Source organism: Ctenocephalides felis, unplaced genomic scaffold, assembly GCF_003426905.1.
Source record: "Ctenocephalides felis isolate EL2017-DRISC unplaced genomic scaffold, ASM342690v1 CF-g0.4_SCAFFOLD_01170, whole genome shotgun sequence".
Taxonomy (NCBI): domain Eukaryota; kingdom Metazoa; phylum Arthropoda; class Insecta; order Siphonaptera; family Pulicidae; genus Ctenocephalides; species Ctenocephalides felis.
This window is the reverse complement of record NW_020537324.1, coordinates 33,909,030-33,925,384: the sequence shown is the minus strand read 5'-3', so window position 1 is coordinate 33,925,384 and position 16,355 is coordinate 33,909,030. Positions and strand designations below refer to the sequence as shown.

Below are 16,355 nucleotides of genomic sequence, written 5' to 3'. Positions count from 1 at the left end.
ACATTTTTTGAGAAAAAACCTCCTTCGTTTATAATGCAAACTCAAAAACAAATATTTTTAGTAACTTCCAGTTGCAAAATTGTTTTACCTCTTTTTAACTTTTTTATAATATTTATTTTGTTAATTTTTCTCTACCTCATGGGAGCATTATTGCTTCATTATTCAACCAATGCAAAATAGAAATTTCATGGATACATTATTTACAATATCAGTCTGTAAATGACCTTCACCTGGTATTCGTCAGAAATATTTATCAGCAGAGTTAGAATAACTATTGATTTAATTTATCTCCTGTAAAATAGCCTTATTAACTTAATTTACTTCTTTATTTACTATTTTATTATTTTTTACAACTTTGCCAGTGTTAAGTTCTAGTTGGTTCCTTCTATTGTACCCACACTTACGCTTTTATAGAAGTTGTAGAAAATAATCTTCTGAATATAATTTAAAACTATCAATACATCATATAAAACAAATAAATTACGTATACTTAAAAAATATATTAAGGTCTTATAAACTAAAAAACAGTGCTCAAACCAAAAAAAACTTTCGTTATGGGTTTTCATACTTTGCCATTTATCACCTGATGGCTACGTTTTAAGAATTCAGGTGATGCTAGTTATACATCTTTTGCTCTATACTTTCAAGTATTGTTATTAACTAGTGGTTATTAACTAGCATTGTACCTTAAGAGAAATTGCAGGAACTTTGCATACCGAAAATTAAAATTATTAAAAAACATTTAAAAAATTTTAGAGCCAAAAACTAATCAGCACGTCTCCTTATCAAAAGAAATCGAATGTTTTTTGCATCATTCAAAATCAAATCGTTTAAACCGTGTTCCTGAAATCGTCGACGAAAATTTGTATCCGAATACACACACACACATACAACCATTTTTTCTAAGGTATGCTAAAATGTTAAGAAACCTCTTAAACGTGAAGCAGTATAAAAATTTCCATTTTTGATTTGATTTGCGAAGTTAAAAAATTTCTACTTGTTTCTGAGATATCGGTAGTAGACCTCTTTATCCGCGGACATTTAAGCCCCGCTCTATCCTATAAATAACATACATAGAATTTTGTGTTGTAAATTATTACATAGCGTTACAGTACTTACTTAGACTTAGTTTGGTCAAAATATGGTCTTGATATAATAGAATATAGGCTTGATATAAATAAAATATCGCTGTTTAACACGAAATTTATTTTGTAACAACTGTCCAAGTTTTCCATCAAATGAAATTCATAATATATAAATCAAATTAAATACATAATATAATTATTTTTTATAAGTGTTTAAGTAGAATAATTAATAATAAGTAAAAAAAAATCTGTAAATTGTATAAATAGTATTTTGACATAATAAAATCGCTACGTATAAAACAATGTTTATTGCCATTTTATATCTCGAGAGATACTGAAAATGGAGGTAAAGCTTCTATTAAATGAAATGTGACGGAAACTATTTCCACGGCGTCGTCTTCTCGAAATTCTATTTTCGTCTTCAGAAGCGAAATAACGCACGATCAAGTGTGCTGATGGATACGAGGCGTTTGAGCTAATTAGCTCATGATCATACGTGCTTAGATTGTATTTTATTCAGTTGAAAACCAATATTTACTCAACAAGACTAATTTATTGCATAATTATGGTTCATTTATCACTTGCTTATTTACAAGTCAATATTTACGATGCATACAAATCTTTTAACTAGTTGTAAGTAGCATTTTGCCTTAAGATAAGTTGCATGAACTTTAGAATACGTATAATATTTATTTATTTATTTATTTATTCATAAGCAAGCCGTAATCAATAATAATAGATATTATTTCAGGCTCTTGTCAAGCTTATTCATAGTTAATATTAAAAGGATACTAATTTTATAATAATCATAGTAGCTGCACGAATTTCGATTCTGAAAAAATGAGCTGAAAAAAAGCATTCGAACATTAAATACAATGTTCATCATAAAGTTCATCATATTAAAGTCTATTTGACCACCAGTCAAGCTCAAAATTCTTGCACAAGGTTGAAAGTTATACTTATTTAAAACCGTAAAAAATTTAAATTAATAAAATAGCAATAAAAAAATGCAAAAAAATAATGGTTGTACAGGCGATCAAATGGTCAGACTACATAGATACAGGATAAGGATTATGGGATATATTAATTAAATTTGAAAATTTGCTTTATTTGACTTAAATATATACATTGGTTTTTACATAAGATGCAAATTGTATACACATATTCTGGAAATAGTATACTATCCTAATATAATATTGTTTGCATATATATATATATATATATATATATATATATATATATGCAAACAATATTATATTTATAATATATATTATTTATAATAATAAGTATAATATATTTAATGACCTTAATCAATAATAATTGAGATTCAACTATTTAGATAAAATAATCAGCTGTTTATTTTGGAAATAGTAATTTTGATTACACTAAATCGATATGATTTCCAGTTGATCTCTTTGATTGATATATACTTATAATATCTGTAATTGTATAACTTAAAATAATTTGTTTATCACATTTCATTAAAAATGAATTCTATTAAGTGTGCTTGTAAACTGTAATCAGTAGCTAGCAGTGAAACAATACGGCGTGCTTCGACATATATTCTGATTATAATAGCTCTGATTCAGATTTCTATGAAACAAAATATAAAACTAGTTGCTAGTGGCATATGGCTTTGTGGCAAGTTGCATGAACTTCTCTAAATGGGTAAATGAATGTGTTAAGAAAAAATATTTTATATACTTATATATGATCTACCTATCTACCTATCTACATGACCACTTCTATACTAGTCTAACTGCCTACATGTTTACTTCACCACTTTTTTATCTATTTAACTATCTGCCTCTCCACCTGTCAACCTGTCCACCTATTTACCTATCTATTAGTTCACCTGCTTAATTGTCCATATGACCACTTGTTAAATTTACGAAATTTATTTTTGCCCACAAATCCAGATTTGTTCTTGAGAAGTTTCAAATCATTTTGATTTTTTTTAAAGAAAAGTATGGTAAACAATTATTTAAAAGAGTATTTCAAGTTAAAAATCATTTTGCAAATAATTTCCTTTGCGATTTTGATAAATGAAAACCTATTTTGTATATCTTGAATTTTATAAACTCTGATTACAGTGGTTTCAACTCCCGTAGGGTAAGTTATAGTAATCGCAAAAAAAATCAAAAATGAAAATTTTCATGTATGTTTACGTTTCAAAGGTTTCTCATCATTTTGGCATACCTAGAAAAAATACGATTTTGAGAACACGGATCAACCAATTTGAATAATTCAATTCCTATTGATAAGGAGACGTGCCGATTAGTTTTTGTCAGAGTCAGGTTTTGCCGTTCCGAAGACACTGGGCAAAAAGCGCCAAAAATGGTATTTTTTTTTAAAGTTCTAAAAAATATTGAATCTTTTTTAAAAACTTTAATTTTTGGTACAGGGAGTTCCAGCAATTATACAATAATCTATTGCCAAAAAAAACTTCATAAAAATCGGCAGAATTTTTTTCCACATTTAATTTCAAGAAAACGGCTCGGTAAAATTTTACCTAAAACTAATCAGCATCATTCTCAACCAATATTTTTCAAAAAGTTTTTGATTATTTAAAATCAGCCGATCGTCACACAAAACTGAGAAAAGATAATCCACATCGAAATACATCGATTGGCATTTAAATTTTGAAATCGGTTCAGCCGTTTTTGAGCAAACGTCGATGAAAGTCCTATTATAATTTTGACAAAAGCCAAAAAACGACACTAAAATTTGACGAATTACGGTATCTACCATAAAAAAATTCATAAAAATCGTCGAAAAAAATTTCCTAACACTTTATTACAAGAAAACGGTACGGCTGATCTTTACCAGAAACTAATAAGGTCGTTTCCCACTTTTCTGCATATTAATTTACAAAGAGACTAGACATTTAAAACTAAGAAACGCTAGTCATTATCGAGATACATCGAGGAAACGTCGATTTACGGCAAAAAATCTGTTCACATATACACATACACCTTTTCCAAATTTGGTCTCATTCGATTCAGAATGGCTTGAAACGTCGAGAAAACATAAAATCGGATCGGATTTTGTTATGAAAACATGAACTTCTCCTTCGGGAAGTTAATATTAACAAAGAAAGTAAATAAATGTGAGATTTAGAATTTGCTATGTACTTAATTTATTTTACAAAATATAATAGTAATTTTAAATACCCTTACACTTACTACATCATAGATATTTTATTTTAAGTTGAGATAAATCTTGATATCATTTTCAATTGGTTAAAGAATTAGTTTTATTGTGCGAAATTCGTCAATCTAAATGTTGTTCTTGATTATTAATAATAACATGTATATTATTGTTGCAGGATTCAGGAGTCGGGACTCCGGTGACGCTGCGGGTCGACCCGCGCGGCTTTTACTTGCACTGGGTCGACCAGAATCACGAGACCGACTTGCTCGACATCGCCACCATCCGCGACACTAGGACGGGACAATACGCGCGCGTGCCAAAGGTCAGTATCATATATTTATGTGGAAATCAATAATGGTAATTAAATAATAACTAATTGAATACACGATTTAACTCTCTGTAAAGTAAGTTATTGAAATCTAAATTGTGATTTTTGTTTATGACTTTACACTGCAACCATCCGTTATTTTGGGTATAGAGTAGGGAGGGTTCAATTGTTCAATTTGAATTTGAACAATTGTATTGTGAAAACCGACCTAATTTTATTACAATAAATGTATCAAACCAACAACAATCTGCCCAGTAAACACCCAGCGGCGGTAGCAATCTGAAATCCACATAGATTATATATGGATGTCACAGCAATGAAGGCACGCTTGTGGATTTCAGGTTGCTGCCGACGCTCACATCACACGGTGTGTACTGGGTGTTGTTACAATGTTCAGTATAACCCTCAAACAATTCACTATTGCAAAAATGTGTTTTTTTTTTGCTGTTTTCAAAAAATTTTTCACCTGGTTCTTCTTATCTCGCAGGCGAAGGAAAAAGAGACGACCATGTGGTAAGCAGATCCAATGTCTTAATTCTAAATTTAAAGGGATTTTACGAAATAATCGCAAAATATAAATTTCATGAGTACATTTTGTTTGATCCAAAATTGTATCATCATTTATAGATTTTAATCAAATAATTATCCAAAACATATCAGTCGAGTTATTGAAAACCGAGTTGAAAGGCTAATATGAATTTTTTCTAAAAGTACGATTAACAACTGACATTCAACGTTAGGAGGGTAGAGCGGAGCATAAAGATCTGCGGGTTAAAAGGTCCACCACCGATATTTCAAAAACCAGTAAAGTAATGATTTTTTCACAACAATATTTGAAAGTAGAGGGAAAAGAATGTATGAGCTGCCATAACCTTGATTTTTACGATATTGCTTACGAAAAAAACGGCAATGTTTCAAAGTCTATGACAAAAGCATTTTCTTTCGTTGATAGTTTTTTTTGTCCTGAGCACTGTTGCTCAGCAAATAAAATTTACGAGACTTTAATAAAAATTTTTAGTACGTAAACTAGATTCAACAGTTTTTTAAATAAATTCTATTGAAACTTAAACTGGTGGGGCACGAAGGAACAACCAAATTGAATAACTAGTGGTGAAACTTTGCGTATCGAAAATTATTTTTTTTTTTAAATTAAAAAACTTCGGAAAAAATATTTTTGAGAATATTAAATTTTTTTATATAATTAGACTTTTTTGAATAATTTTTTTTAATATTTCGAGAATTTTTTTATACTTTGAAATTTTCTGTTTTTTTTTTTTCAAAGCAATCGTGCTGCATGGCTTCTCTTCGAGAAAAAATATCGAAGCGCGACAGCGCTCCATCTCCGCCCAAATTATTATTAAAATATCTGATAATTTGATGTGCATATGTCTAATGATCATTTTTGACCTCGAAATGGCCTCTTTTTTACTTTTTTCACTCGATCTCCAAAACCACTAGACCTGCTTTTGCAAAAATATAGAGGGTACTTTATTTTATCAATACAAGTAAAATGTTTTCTGAATTATTCAAATCGCACGCACCGATCTATCAAAAACTGAGTTACCATATTTGGCTTTTTTGCCCCCTATCTTCGAAATGGCTAGACCTGCCTTTGCAAAAAAAAATATCGTCTTCTCATCAATAGGAATCGAATATTTTTCGAATGATTCAAATCGGTTGTTCCGGGTATCCAAAATCGTCGACGAAAATTTGTATTCGCACACACGCACACGCACGCATACATTCATTTTTTCTAAGGTATGTCAAAATGTTCAGAAACCTCTGAAACGTAGAGGCATAAAAATTTTCTTTTTCGATTTTTTGCGATTACTATAACTTACCCTACGGGTAGTTAAATGATTATTCCAAATCTGCTGATGAATAATTGTGACGAAATACCAGATCAAGAATTTTTACAGTGTCATCTTTGTGAAAATGCAACCTTGAATTTTATATTTAGCATTAGTTGAGTGAAGCAGCTATTATTTTGTAAAATCCCTTTGAAATTAAAATAAAACATTGGACCCCGGCCGTCCCATTTTATCCTGACTATAGGATAAAAAAGACTAGGTTACAAATTTTTGAAAATTCGCAAAAAAAACTAATTTCTACAATGATTTTGATTACCTGGGATATTTACTGTTTGTTTGATAGTCAAATTGAACAGCGTGTTTTTGAATTTTGTTTTCTTCATGATTTTTATGATTTAGGATTTTACGCTTCATTTTTTTTTTGAAGACTCCTAAATTCATTAGCAAACTCCTTGATAACAGAGAACTATCCAAGAAGGGTGAAAAGAAAAGCTCCACTTGATCATCAACTTTCCTGACAAAAAAATTAAAATAACTTAGTCATTATTATAAGAAATTATTTTATAAGTAAATAGTTACAATTGTATAATCACCAATAAAATATTATGAGTATTACGTCGAATGGGAAAACAACTATTGAGTTGTTTAGTATACAATGTCCCTTTACGGCCGACAATCGTAAATTCCACAAATTTTTTAAATGTCCCTAACTGGACTGCTGTAAATAAAAAAGAGAATAATTTTTTTTGAGAGTAAACTATTCATATTTATAGTTCTTTTATTCTATACATAAGAAGGAGAAAAATATCAAGTATTGAAATGTATGATTCGTCATAACTTGTGCATTTTTATACACATCGGTGCGGTGCTAAGTCGGGCTTTCATATATAAATATAATATATATATATATATATATATATACATTTATATTACATATATTTTAAACGATTTTCTTGCTTTAATATTATTTCAGTGCTTCTTCAATAAAAATGTTTACGATCAGCTCAGCCAATCCACTGGTAATAATATTCTCCGCGTGGGAGACATATACGGATTCAATTGCGATACCTAGTCTAGTTCATCTTCTCCCACATTTGATTCAAGATTGCGGTGCAAGAATCTCATTTTATTTTACCTCTGTCATTTTATTCTTTTTCATTCATTTAATGATCTCTGAGTTCATTCGATATTATCGAAGGCGAATAGATGTTCGAAACAAAATATTTCTTGAATACTTTGGCCGTATGTTATTATATGCATTATTGGAGAACTTTTCTATAAATATTTTTTTATTCGATTTTACGATTGTGCTTGCAACGCTTTTTGAAATAAAACATCTTTAGGCGCGACTGGGGTGTAAATCCGTACAAAATTGCATTACGCCCGAACTGTACGTCATTCGCTCTCGATGAAATCATTTCAATACGGGTCTATTGTAATTAGTCGTCGTGTATAGAGATCTGTCGTTGTATGCTTACCGGTATCAACGTTGTATGCGTACCGATATCAACAAGGAAATCGGCATAGATAAATGAATATTTTAAATTTACATCGTAGTACAAATCTTGATTTAATAAAAAATGCTTGAATCAGAAGAATATTTTACCCTTTTTGAAAATAATAAAACAAATTAAACATTTGTGCCGTGTACTAAAAGTAAGTTTATTGATTAGAAATTATTTCTATATTATTCGTAGTTTCTATAAATACTTGGTTATTAAAATGGAAAACATTTTTTAGACAAGGCAGATATTACAGCTGTTCAAAGAATGAGATTATATCGCCAGCGAAAAAGTAATAAAAATCAGGCCGTCAATGAATGTATGTTAATTTTAATTACACGATGTTCTTCAAACACAATTATATGATGAGTGAAATTGCGGAAACAATATTTGTTTACAACAAAATCCACTGTGTGAACGAATATTATAGAAGTTAATAATCAGCAATTTGTACATATCTCTAATGATGGTTCATTTCTAAATGCTAATTACAATGACAAACCGATCATGTCATATTTAAAGTATGACTTTAATTATACTTTCAATTTTTAATATTATACATTTTACAAATTAATTATTAATGCTATTATAAATATATAATTTATAATTTATCATAATATAAATGTGTATAATGGTTGACACCAATAAATATGTGCATCACGAGTGTTACCATATTACTAATAAACATTATTAAAAATTGTTATATGACGTATTTATTAACTTCCCGTAGGGTAAGTTAATGTAATGGGCCGAAAATCGAAATTGAAAATTTTTACATTTCTCGACGTTTTGAAGGTTTCTGAACATTTTGGCATACCTCAGAAAAAATGGATGTGTATGTATGTATATGTGTGTGTATGTGTGTGTATGTTTGTATGGATACAATTTTTGTCCACATTTTCGGACGTACGGACCAACCGATTTGAATGGTTCAAAAAACATTCCTATTGATAGGGAGATGTGCTGATTAGTTTTTGGCAAAGGCAGTTCCAGCAGTTACGGAGATAAAGAGCAAAGAGTGCAGAAAATAGAAATCATCCGATTTTAATGATCCAAAAACATTAAATTACTAATGATTGGGAGAAGTGTTTATTAGTTTTTGGCAAAGGCATGCCCAGCCATTTCGAAGATACGGAGCTAAATGTGTAAAAAATTTGCCTCAAAAAGGCAGTTTTTGAGAGAACTAACCGTCCAAATTAAATGATTCAAAGAACTTTAAGCTTGTTTCAACAAAATAATTAATATGAAAAAAAATGTATCATTATTTTTTTTAGTTTTTTTTTGTATATCGAAAATAATTTAGATTTTATTTTTAATTCTGACTAAAGTTCTAATATACTTTAAACAAATAATTTTAACTTTGCAATTCGGTTTATATAATTCTTATAAATATTAGACAATGTTACAATATTAATAATAATCTATTTGAAAGCATTCAGTATTCTTCGAACATTTCGTTACGGTACGGGAAGTTCCAGCAATCTGCCTTAAGGCACGATGCCATACACCCCACTAGTTTTTACTTAAATGCTATCTTGTACAGTAGCAAATAAGTTTTACTTCAATCGGGTGTTGTGAACCTTACGCGCACTCTTTTTTAAAATTATGTTTTAGTTTGGTTTCGCTAATTAGGCGGATTTAATTAAAAACCAATATGTTAACAATTTAATGATAAATTGATTAGACATCGATATATTTAATACACTTTTTTGTTTAGTCATGATACACTTAATCGAAATTGGAGCTAATTTGCTACACATTATATAGAAGTTTCAATAGTTTCAATTATCGTGATTAACACTAATCATACCAAGACTTAATATATACCTAATTCTACCATAGCGGGTCAAATGACCCGACTCTATGTTTCATGCTTGAATGTATGAAATATGGATGTTAGGAAGGAATAAAAATAAAAATTAAATTTATTATAATTAAACAAAAAAGTATGTTGAGCATTTCTATTACAAAAGCAAAAATAAAAAAATTTAATTCATAGTTAATCGTATCATTGTACATTTTTCGCAAACATATTTTTTACATTTAGAGCAAATTTTGTTGGTTTTATTTTTTTTACAGAATCCTATTTGACATCTCATACATTTATAAAAATCTGTAGTAGACTTAGGCAACGATATTTTCGTATTTTTTTCTTGTTTTGGTTGTTCACGGACTTCTCGAAAATCGGCGCCAAGTTCTTCTGCTAGCTTGAGTAAAAAATCTTGTCGCGAGATACTTTCTCCTGTCGTTTGCTTGTACGAAATCCAGGCATTTATGCCAGCTAAATCAAGGATATTGAAAAAAACTTGGATAGGCCATCTGCAAGACTCGGATTTTGTAGTAAATTTCCTCGCCATTTGATCGGCCATGTCTACACCAAATTTGGTTTTATTGTAATATGAAACAGTTTCAGGTAAACGTTTATCATTGTTTTCTTCATCGTCGGTATCTGTTGAATCAAACTCATTTTTATTTTCAACCAACATATCTTCATTTTCAAAAAATTCGTCTTCACCAATTTCTGAAAACTCTTCGCCAATATTATTTATATATTCTAAGAACTTGTAATGTCTTGTTTGCTTCGACATTTTTCTGGGTCAAAATAAAATATAAGCTAGGTACTATCCAAGACTTTCAATTTCTGCTACTTTTTCTAACAATAAGCTATTTTCAATCTAAAATTTGATATTTTCTTGAAATTATTCTGAGCTATTTTCGTTTACGCAACAGTGTTTAGAAGAATGTGCAACTTACTGACTACAAATAGGACTCGACAATCTCATAAACCAAAAAATTCTCTCCGGGTCAAATGACCCATTGTGGTAGATATCGGTATACAAGAAGGATAACTCAGAATAAACAAAACAAAACAAGAAAAAAAAATTGTTTATAACTGTACTTTAATTACTTAGTCATGAAGTCAAATGTGCAAACGCAAGGAAATTATACGTGCATTTTCAATGCAAAAGTTCAAAATGGGTCATTTGACCCGTTATGGTATGTTTAGTGTTAACTTGACAATATGTATCTAATATATGTTAAGCTATATGTAACAGTCACACTGAAAAATATCATACATAGTTAGAGAAATATTTTTATGTGAATTAAAAAGGAGGCAGCATTGGTACTCGATTTGCTTAAGTTTCTTAGTTTGATAATGAACATTCTAAATTGGAAAATTGTAACTCACTTGATGATACATTGTATTTTCAATTATATATTGAACTAAAATATATAAAAATAATACTTCAACTGACTAAATTTGCGTAAACAAAAACTGAAGAATAATTTTCGGGTGACCATTCGCCCCGGCTTGGCCGAGACCGTTCGGGACTCGCCAACTTTTGATGAAACTTTCCTGCACACTTTAGTATATTTTTTGGAGGAGGGGTTCTCAAAGTCGATCGATTTCAAACATTTAAATTCATAGTTCAACACAAAATCCTTATTCTTGAAAACTTGGGGCAATTATGTTATTATTTTTGATCGTCCTGAAAATATTATTCATGGATATCAAAGTTTAAAGAACAAATTTGGTTAAAATTAACCACAATAACCAAAAAATCATAATATCATCAAAGCTTTTGGTTGCACTTCAAACCTCATAATTTCCAAACATCGTGAGCTAATTCTTTTTTAACTTCCTGAAGGAGAAGTTTGTTTTTATCAAAATAAACCGATTCGCTAATTTTAAGTTTTCTCTACGTTTCAAGCCATTCTGAATCGAATGAGAGTAAATTTGGTAAAAATATATGTGTGTGTGTGTGAATAGTTTTTTTGCCGTAAATCGACACATTTTGCCGTATGTCGATTATTTACGCATATAGGGAAGTTAATGTAACTGGCCTCAAGGCAAAATACCAATACCAACTTGTTATTATCATTTATTTTGACGATAGATACTATAGTCTTCTAGATCATACTAAAATATTACGGCCCTACGACAACTCGTTTTGCTTTAAAAATTCGTCAGTTTGCAAAAATTAGTATCGTTTTTTTGTGAAATGAGATTTTTTTCTGCTTTTGATTATTTGAATGTGAAAATACAATATTCTTATCTTTTAAATATAAGAGAAGGATTAAAATACTTTATTATAGAATTTGTTTGCATCTATTATGCACTGAATTTTAATTCAGAGCTGTTGACTTTATGCTACTGTTTTAATAGGATGTTTTTTACCTTTAGAAAGAAACCATATTTCCAGCTTGCAGAGTGCTTGTTTTTGTAACGTTTTCCGCAAGCACTCGAGTGATATGGAAACTCGCAATAGCACTTTCTGATGCAGCACAATGAATGAATTTTTAATGACCGTACCCGCGGCATAAGCACTACTACGCCCTGAATTAAGTGGTTAAAGAGACATGCTAAAATTGCTTTTATTCTCCATCATGTTTTTCTATGAATAATTTAAAAAGAATTCAATCAACTGCAACATGCCGTTGATGGTGAAATACATTTTGTTTTAATTTGATATACATTATTGTGCTCTAAGGGTGTCCCATGTAAGCGGCAACCTGGTTCAAACAAGTTTTGATCATTGATTCTAATGAGCATTGAGAATATTAGTATATGTATATAATATATCCATACCTTGTACTTAAAAGTTGCTATAGCTTTGGGCATTAGTTTCGATAACCAAGACTCAAAACTTGATGTGTTATATAGTATTTTTAACAATACTTGGAATATTTAAAAGTGAGCGGAAATTCAGACTATAATGAATAACAAACTAGTGCTGCATAGCATTGTGCTTTAAGGCAAATTTGTCGAACTCCACGTACTGTAATGAAATCTTGATCAATTTCAAATGTTTCTAAATAGATGTACAGTAATTGTCATTATTCTTATTTTATAGATAAAATATATGTCCAATGATAATTTTTGAGCGCCAAATGGCATTTTTTTTACTTTTTTTTACTAGATTTCCAAAACCGATAGACCTGGTTTCCCAAAAATTTAATCAGTCCTTCATCTTGGTAATACAAGTAAAATGTTTTCTAAATTATTAATATCTGACTCTTAAAAACTGAGTTACCATTTTTGCACTTTTGTACCGTATCTTTGAAACGGCTGAACCTGCCTTTTCTAAAAACTTAACAGCACGTCTTCTTATCAATAGAAATCTAATGTTTTTTGAATTATTAAAATCGGTTGAACCGTGAAATCGTCTACGAAAATACACAAACACATATAACACATACATCCATTATTTCTAAAGTATGCAAAAATGTTCAGAAACGTCTGAAACGTAAAGATATATAAAACATTTCATTTTCATTTTTTTGTGATTACTATAACTTACTCTAGGGGAAGTTAAATATAATTTAATGAACGGGAATTAAAATGAAGGAACTTATCTACATAATATATTTATAGGAATTATATTCACTGAATTGCAAAATTAAAATTATTTATTTCATGTATATAAGCGAGCTTTAACATATTATAAAATTAGAATCTGAATCGTTCTCTATATTTTAAAAAAAATTATGTCTTCCCCTTAATCTGATTGTTTCTTCACACCGTCAATACAAGCAAAATGTTTTTTGAATCATACTATCAAAACCTGCTTTTTTGCACTTTTAGCTCCGTATGTTAGAAACAGCTGAACCTGTCTTTGCCAAAAACTAATCAGCACGTCTCTCTATTAATAGAAATCGATTGTCTTTTGAATCATTCAAATCTGTGGATTCGTAGGTCCGAAACCGTCGACGAAAATTTGTATCTTCACATACACGCACTCATTTATTTTTTTAGGAATGTTCTAAGATAATCGCTTCAAATCGAATCGTGGATTAAATACATTCATATGTTTTTACGAAGCGCTAGATAAAAGATGAATTTTTGTTTTTGAATTGTTCAGAATATTAATCTTTAAGCGAAAAAAAATCATTCACAAGTAAAATTAAGAAAATTAATTCAGAAAACTAATTCAATTAATTAATTAAGAATTTAATCAAATCGTTCTAATGTATGCATCTGGAGCATCCACACGATTTTTTCAAATTATTTTATATATAACTTTGATTTGAATATTATTTGGATATTTATATATACGGTTAGAACACAAAGATAATCTAGTGGTGTATAGCGTCGTGCCTTAAGGCTTTAATCTTCCCGTAACGTAATGAAATATTCGAAAAATACTGAATGTTTTCAAATATATTGTTATAAGTGATATTTCAAGAATATAAATGAGCTTTAGAATTTTAGCTAGAATTAAAATTAAAATCCCAATTATTTTTGATATTAAAAAAAATGTTTTTGGAAATGAAAAAAAAATTATTTTTTTTGCTTTCCCCAAAAACAATTGTTTCGTCTATACAAGTGAAGGGTTTTCCGAATCATTCAAATCGGATGATTTGTTTTCTCAAAAGCTACCATTTTTTGCACATTTAACCTTTTATCTCCGAAACGGCTGGATCTGTCTATGCTAAAAACTAATCACCACTTCTCTGCATCCTTACGAATTGAATGTTTTTTGAATCATTCAAATCGGATTCTCCGCGCTTTCAAAAACTCGATATCTATTTTTTGCATTCTTTGCTTTGTATCTTTGAAACAGCTGAACCTGTCATTCAAAATATTTCAAATCGCTTTCTTCTTGCGCCCAAAAATGCGGACTAAAAATTGTATCCACACAAAACACACACACATCCATTTATTCTGAGGTATGCTAAAATGTTTAGAAACCTCCGAAACGTTAAGACATGTAAAAATTTTCATTTTCGATTTTTAGACGAGTACATTATTTTACACTACGGGAAGTTAAAAAAGTTAATTCTGTAATAATTGTTAAAACCTCAATTCAGTCCTCTTTCATATGTGGATAAATGAAGCCTCTTAAAAACATGTACCAACTGAATCTTTGTCTGACATCTCGTGTCATGTAAACTCGATCCTAATCCGCGATATGCCAATTTAATATCAAATCGCATCAAGTCAATATAATATGAAACCATGCTGCGTCAATATGACCCAGAACATTGTTAAAGCGATTTTATCTCAAGTCAAACCGCGAGATCTGAATTCATAATTGAATCAATGTCGGTTTGAAGCCAACGTCCTTTGAATAGAATAGCCAAGTTGGAGACAAAAAAACAACAAAACATACTAGTAAAAGCATTTATTTATAAGAAATTTTTATAAATATATTATTACTACCAAAATTGTAATCGCCGCATTTATGGGATACATCTATATACATAAGTCTTCGAAACTAAGCGTCATATAGACTACGTGATTACTGACAACTCCTTTATTTTCTTCGTTTTTAAGTAAAGTTGAATTTTTATTTTATGACTTATAATATCGCTCTTGAATTAATATAATTCTATTGGCAACAAATCTGGCTTTCTGGGTAGCCATGCTAGCCTTGCTCCAGCATTTCACGAAATCACCTTCACAGCAAAAAAGTCTTTGGGGCCATGTATGTCATTATCGTTGCCCTTATGAAAATAAGGCAAATTTGATCAATTCTTCATCTTGTCAATACAAATAAAATGTTTTTTGAATTATTAAAATCGAACGCTCCGTTCTCTTAAAAACTGTGGTACCGTTTTTGGCACTTTTTGCCCCATATCTTCGGAACGGCTAGACCTGCCTCCGCCAAAAACTAATCAGCACGTCTCCTTATCAATACGAATCGAATGTTTTTTGAATTATTCAAATTGCTTCATCCGTGTTTCCGAAATCGTCGACGAAAATTTGTATCCGCACACACGTACATACACGCGCACACACACACACACATACATCCATTTTTTCTAAGGTATGCCAAAATGTTCAGATTCCTCTGAAACGTAAAGATATATAAAAATTTTCATTTTCGATTTTTTTGCGATTACTATAACTTACCCTACGGGAAGTTAAATATATTTTTTTCTATATATTTAAAAAATATATATATAAGATCCAACCGTATTGGAAATGCGACGGAAAACGACACGAACAAAAAAAATGAGATTTGGTTTTAGGTTGCATAACAAACAATAAGTAACCTAATAAATATGTAAGTTTGAACACAATCAACTATTTGAGTAAAAATTAGCCTCAAAAAAATTAAACAATCAATTACGAAGAAACGGTTCTGCTTATCTTTACTGAAAACTATTAAGCATGAACCACAACCGATATATTTAGAATATTTTTGAATGTTCAAAATGTTTTCATGATTTTTGACGTAAACGTTTGATTGAATATTTTGCACATTCTAATTGCAAAGAAACGGCTCGACCGATCGTTGCGAAACTTAATTAAAATTGACTAACATTAAATTGTTGGCTGTTAAATATATGCTGGCTTTCAAACTATTGAAATTGGTGCATCCTTTTCTTGACGAAACTTCGACGAAAGTTTAAATTTTGGCTTACATACGCATACATACTTTTCTCAAAATTTTGCTATCAAACACTTAAAAATGACTCGAAACGCCAAGAAAACATGAATTTGTGAAATCGATTTTTCTGGCAAAAA

The 16,355-nt window shown here is 29.9% G+C and overlaps 1 protein-coding gene across 1 annotated transcript in view; it reads left to right on the top strand.

Annotated features, from left to right (window-relative positions):
- The window catches only part of LOC113366056 (1-phosphatidylinositol 4,5-bisphosphate phosphodiesterase classes I and II-like), a 297,562-nt gene that overhangs the window by 185,263 nt on the left and 95,944 nt on the right, over positions 1-16,355 (top strand). Inside the window, exon 2 of the mRNA XM_026607607.1 lies at positions 4,414-4,560. Coding sequence (XP_026463392.1) covers positions 4,414-4,560 — 147 coding nt within the window. The remainder of the gene's footprint in view (positions 1-4,413; positions 4,561-16,355) is intronic.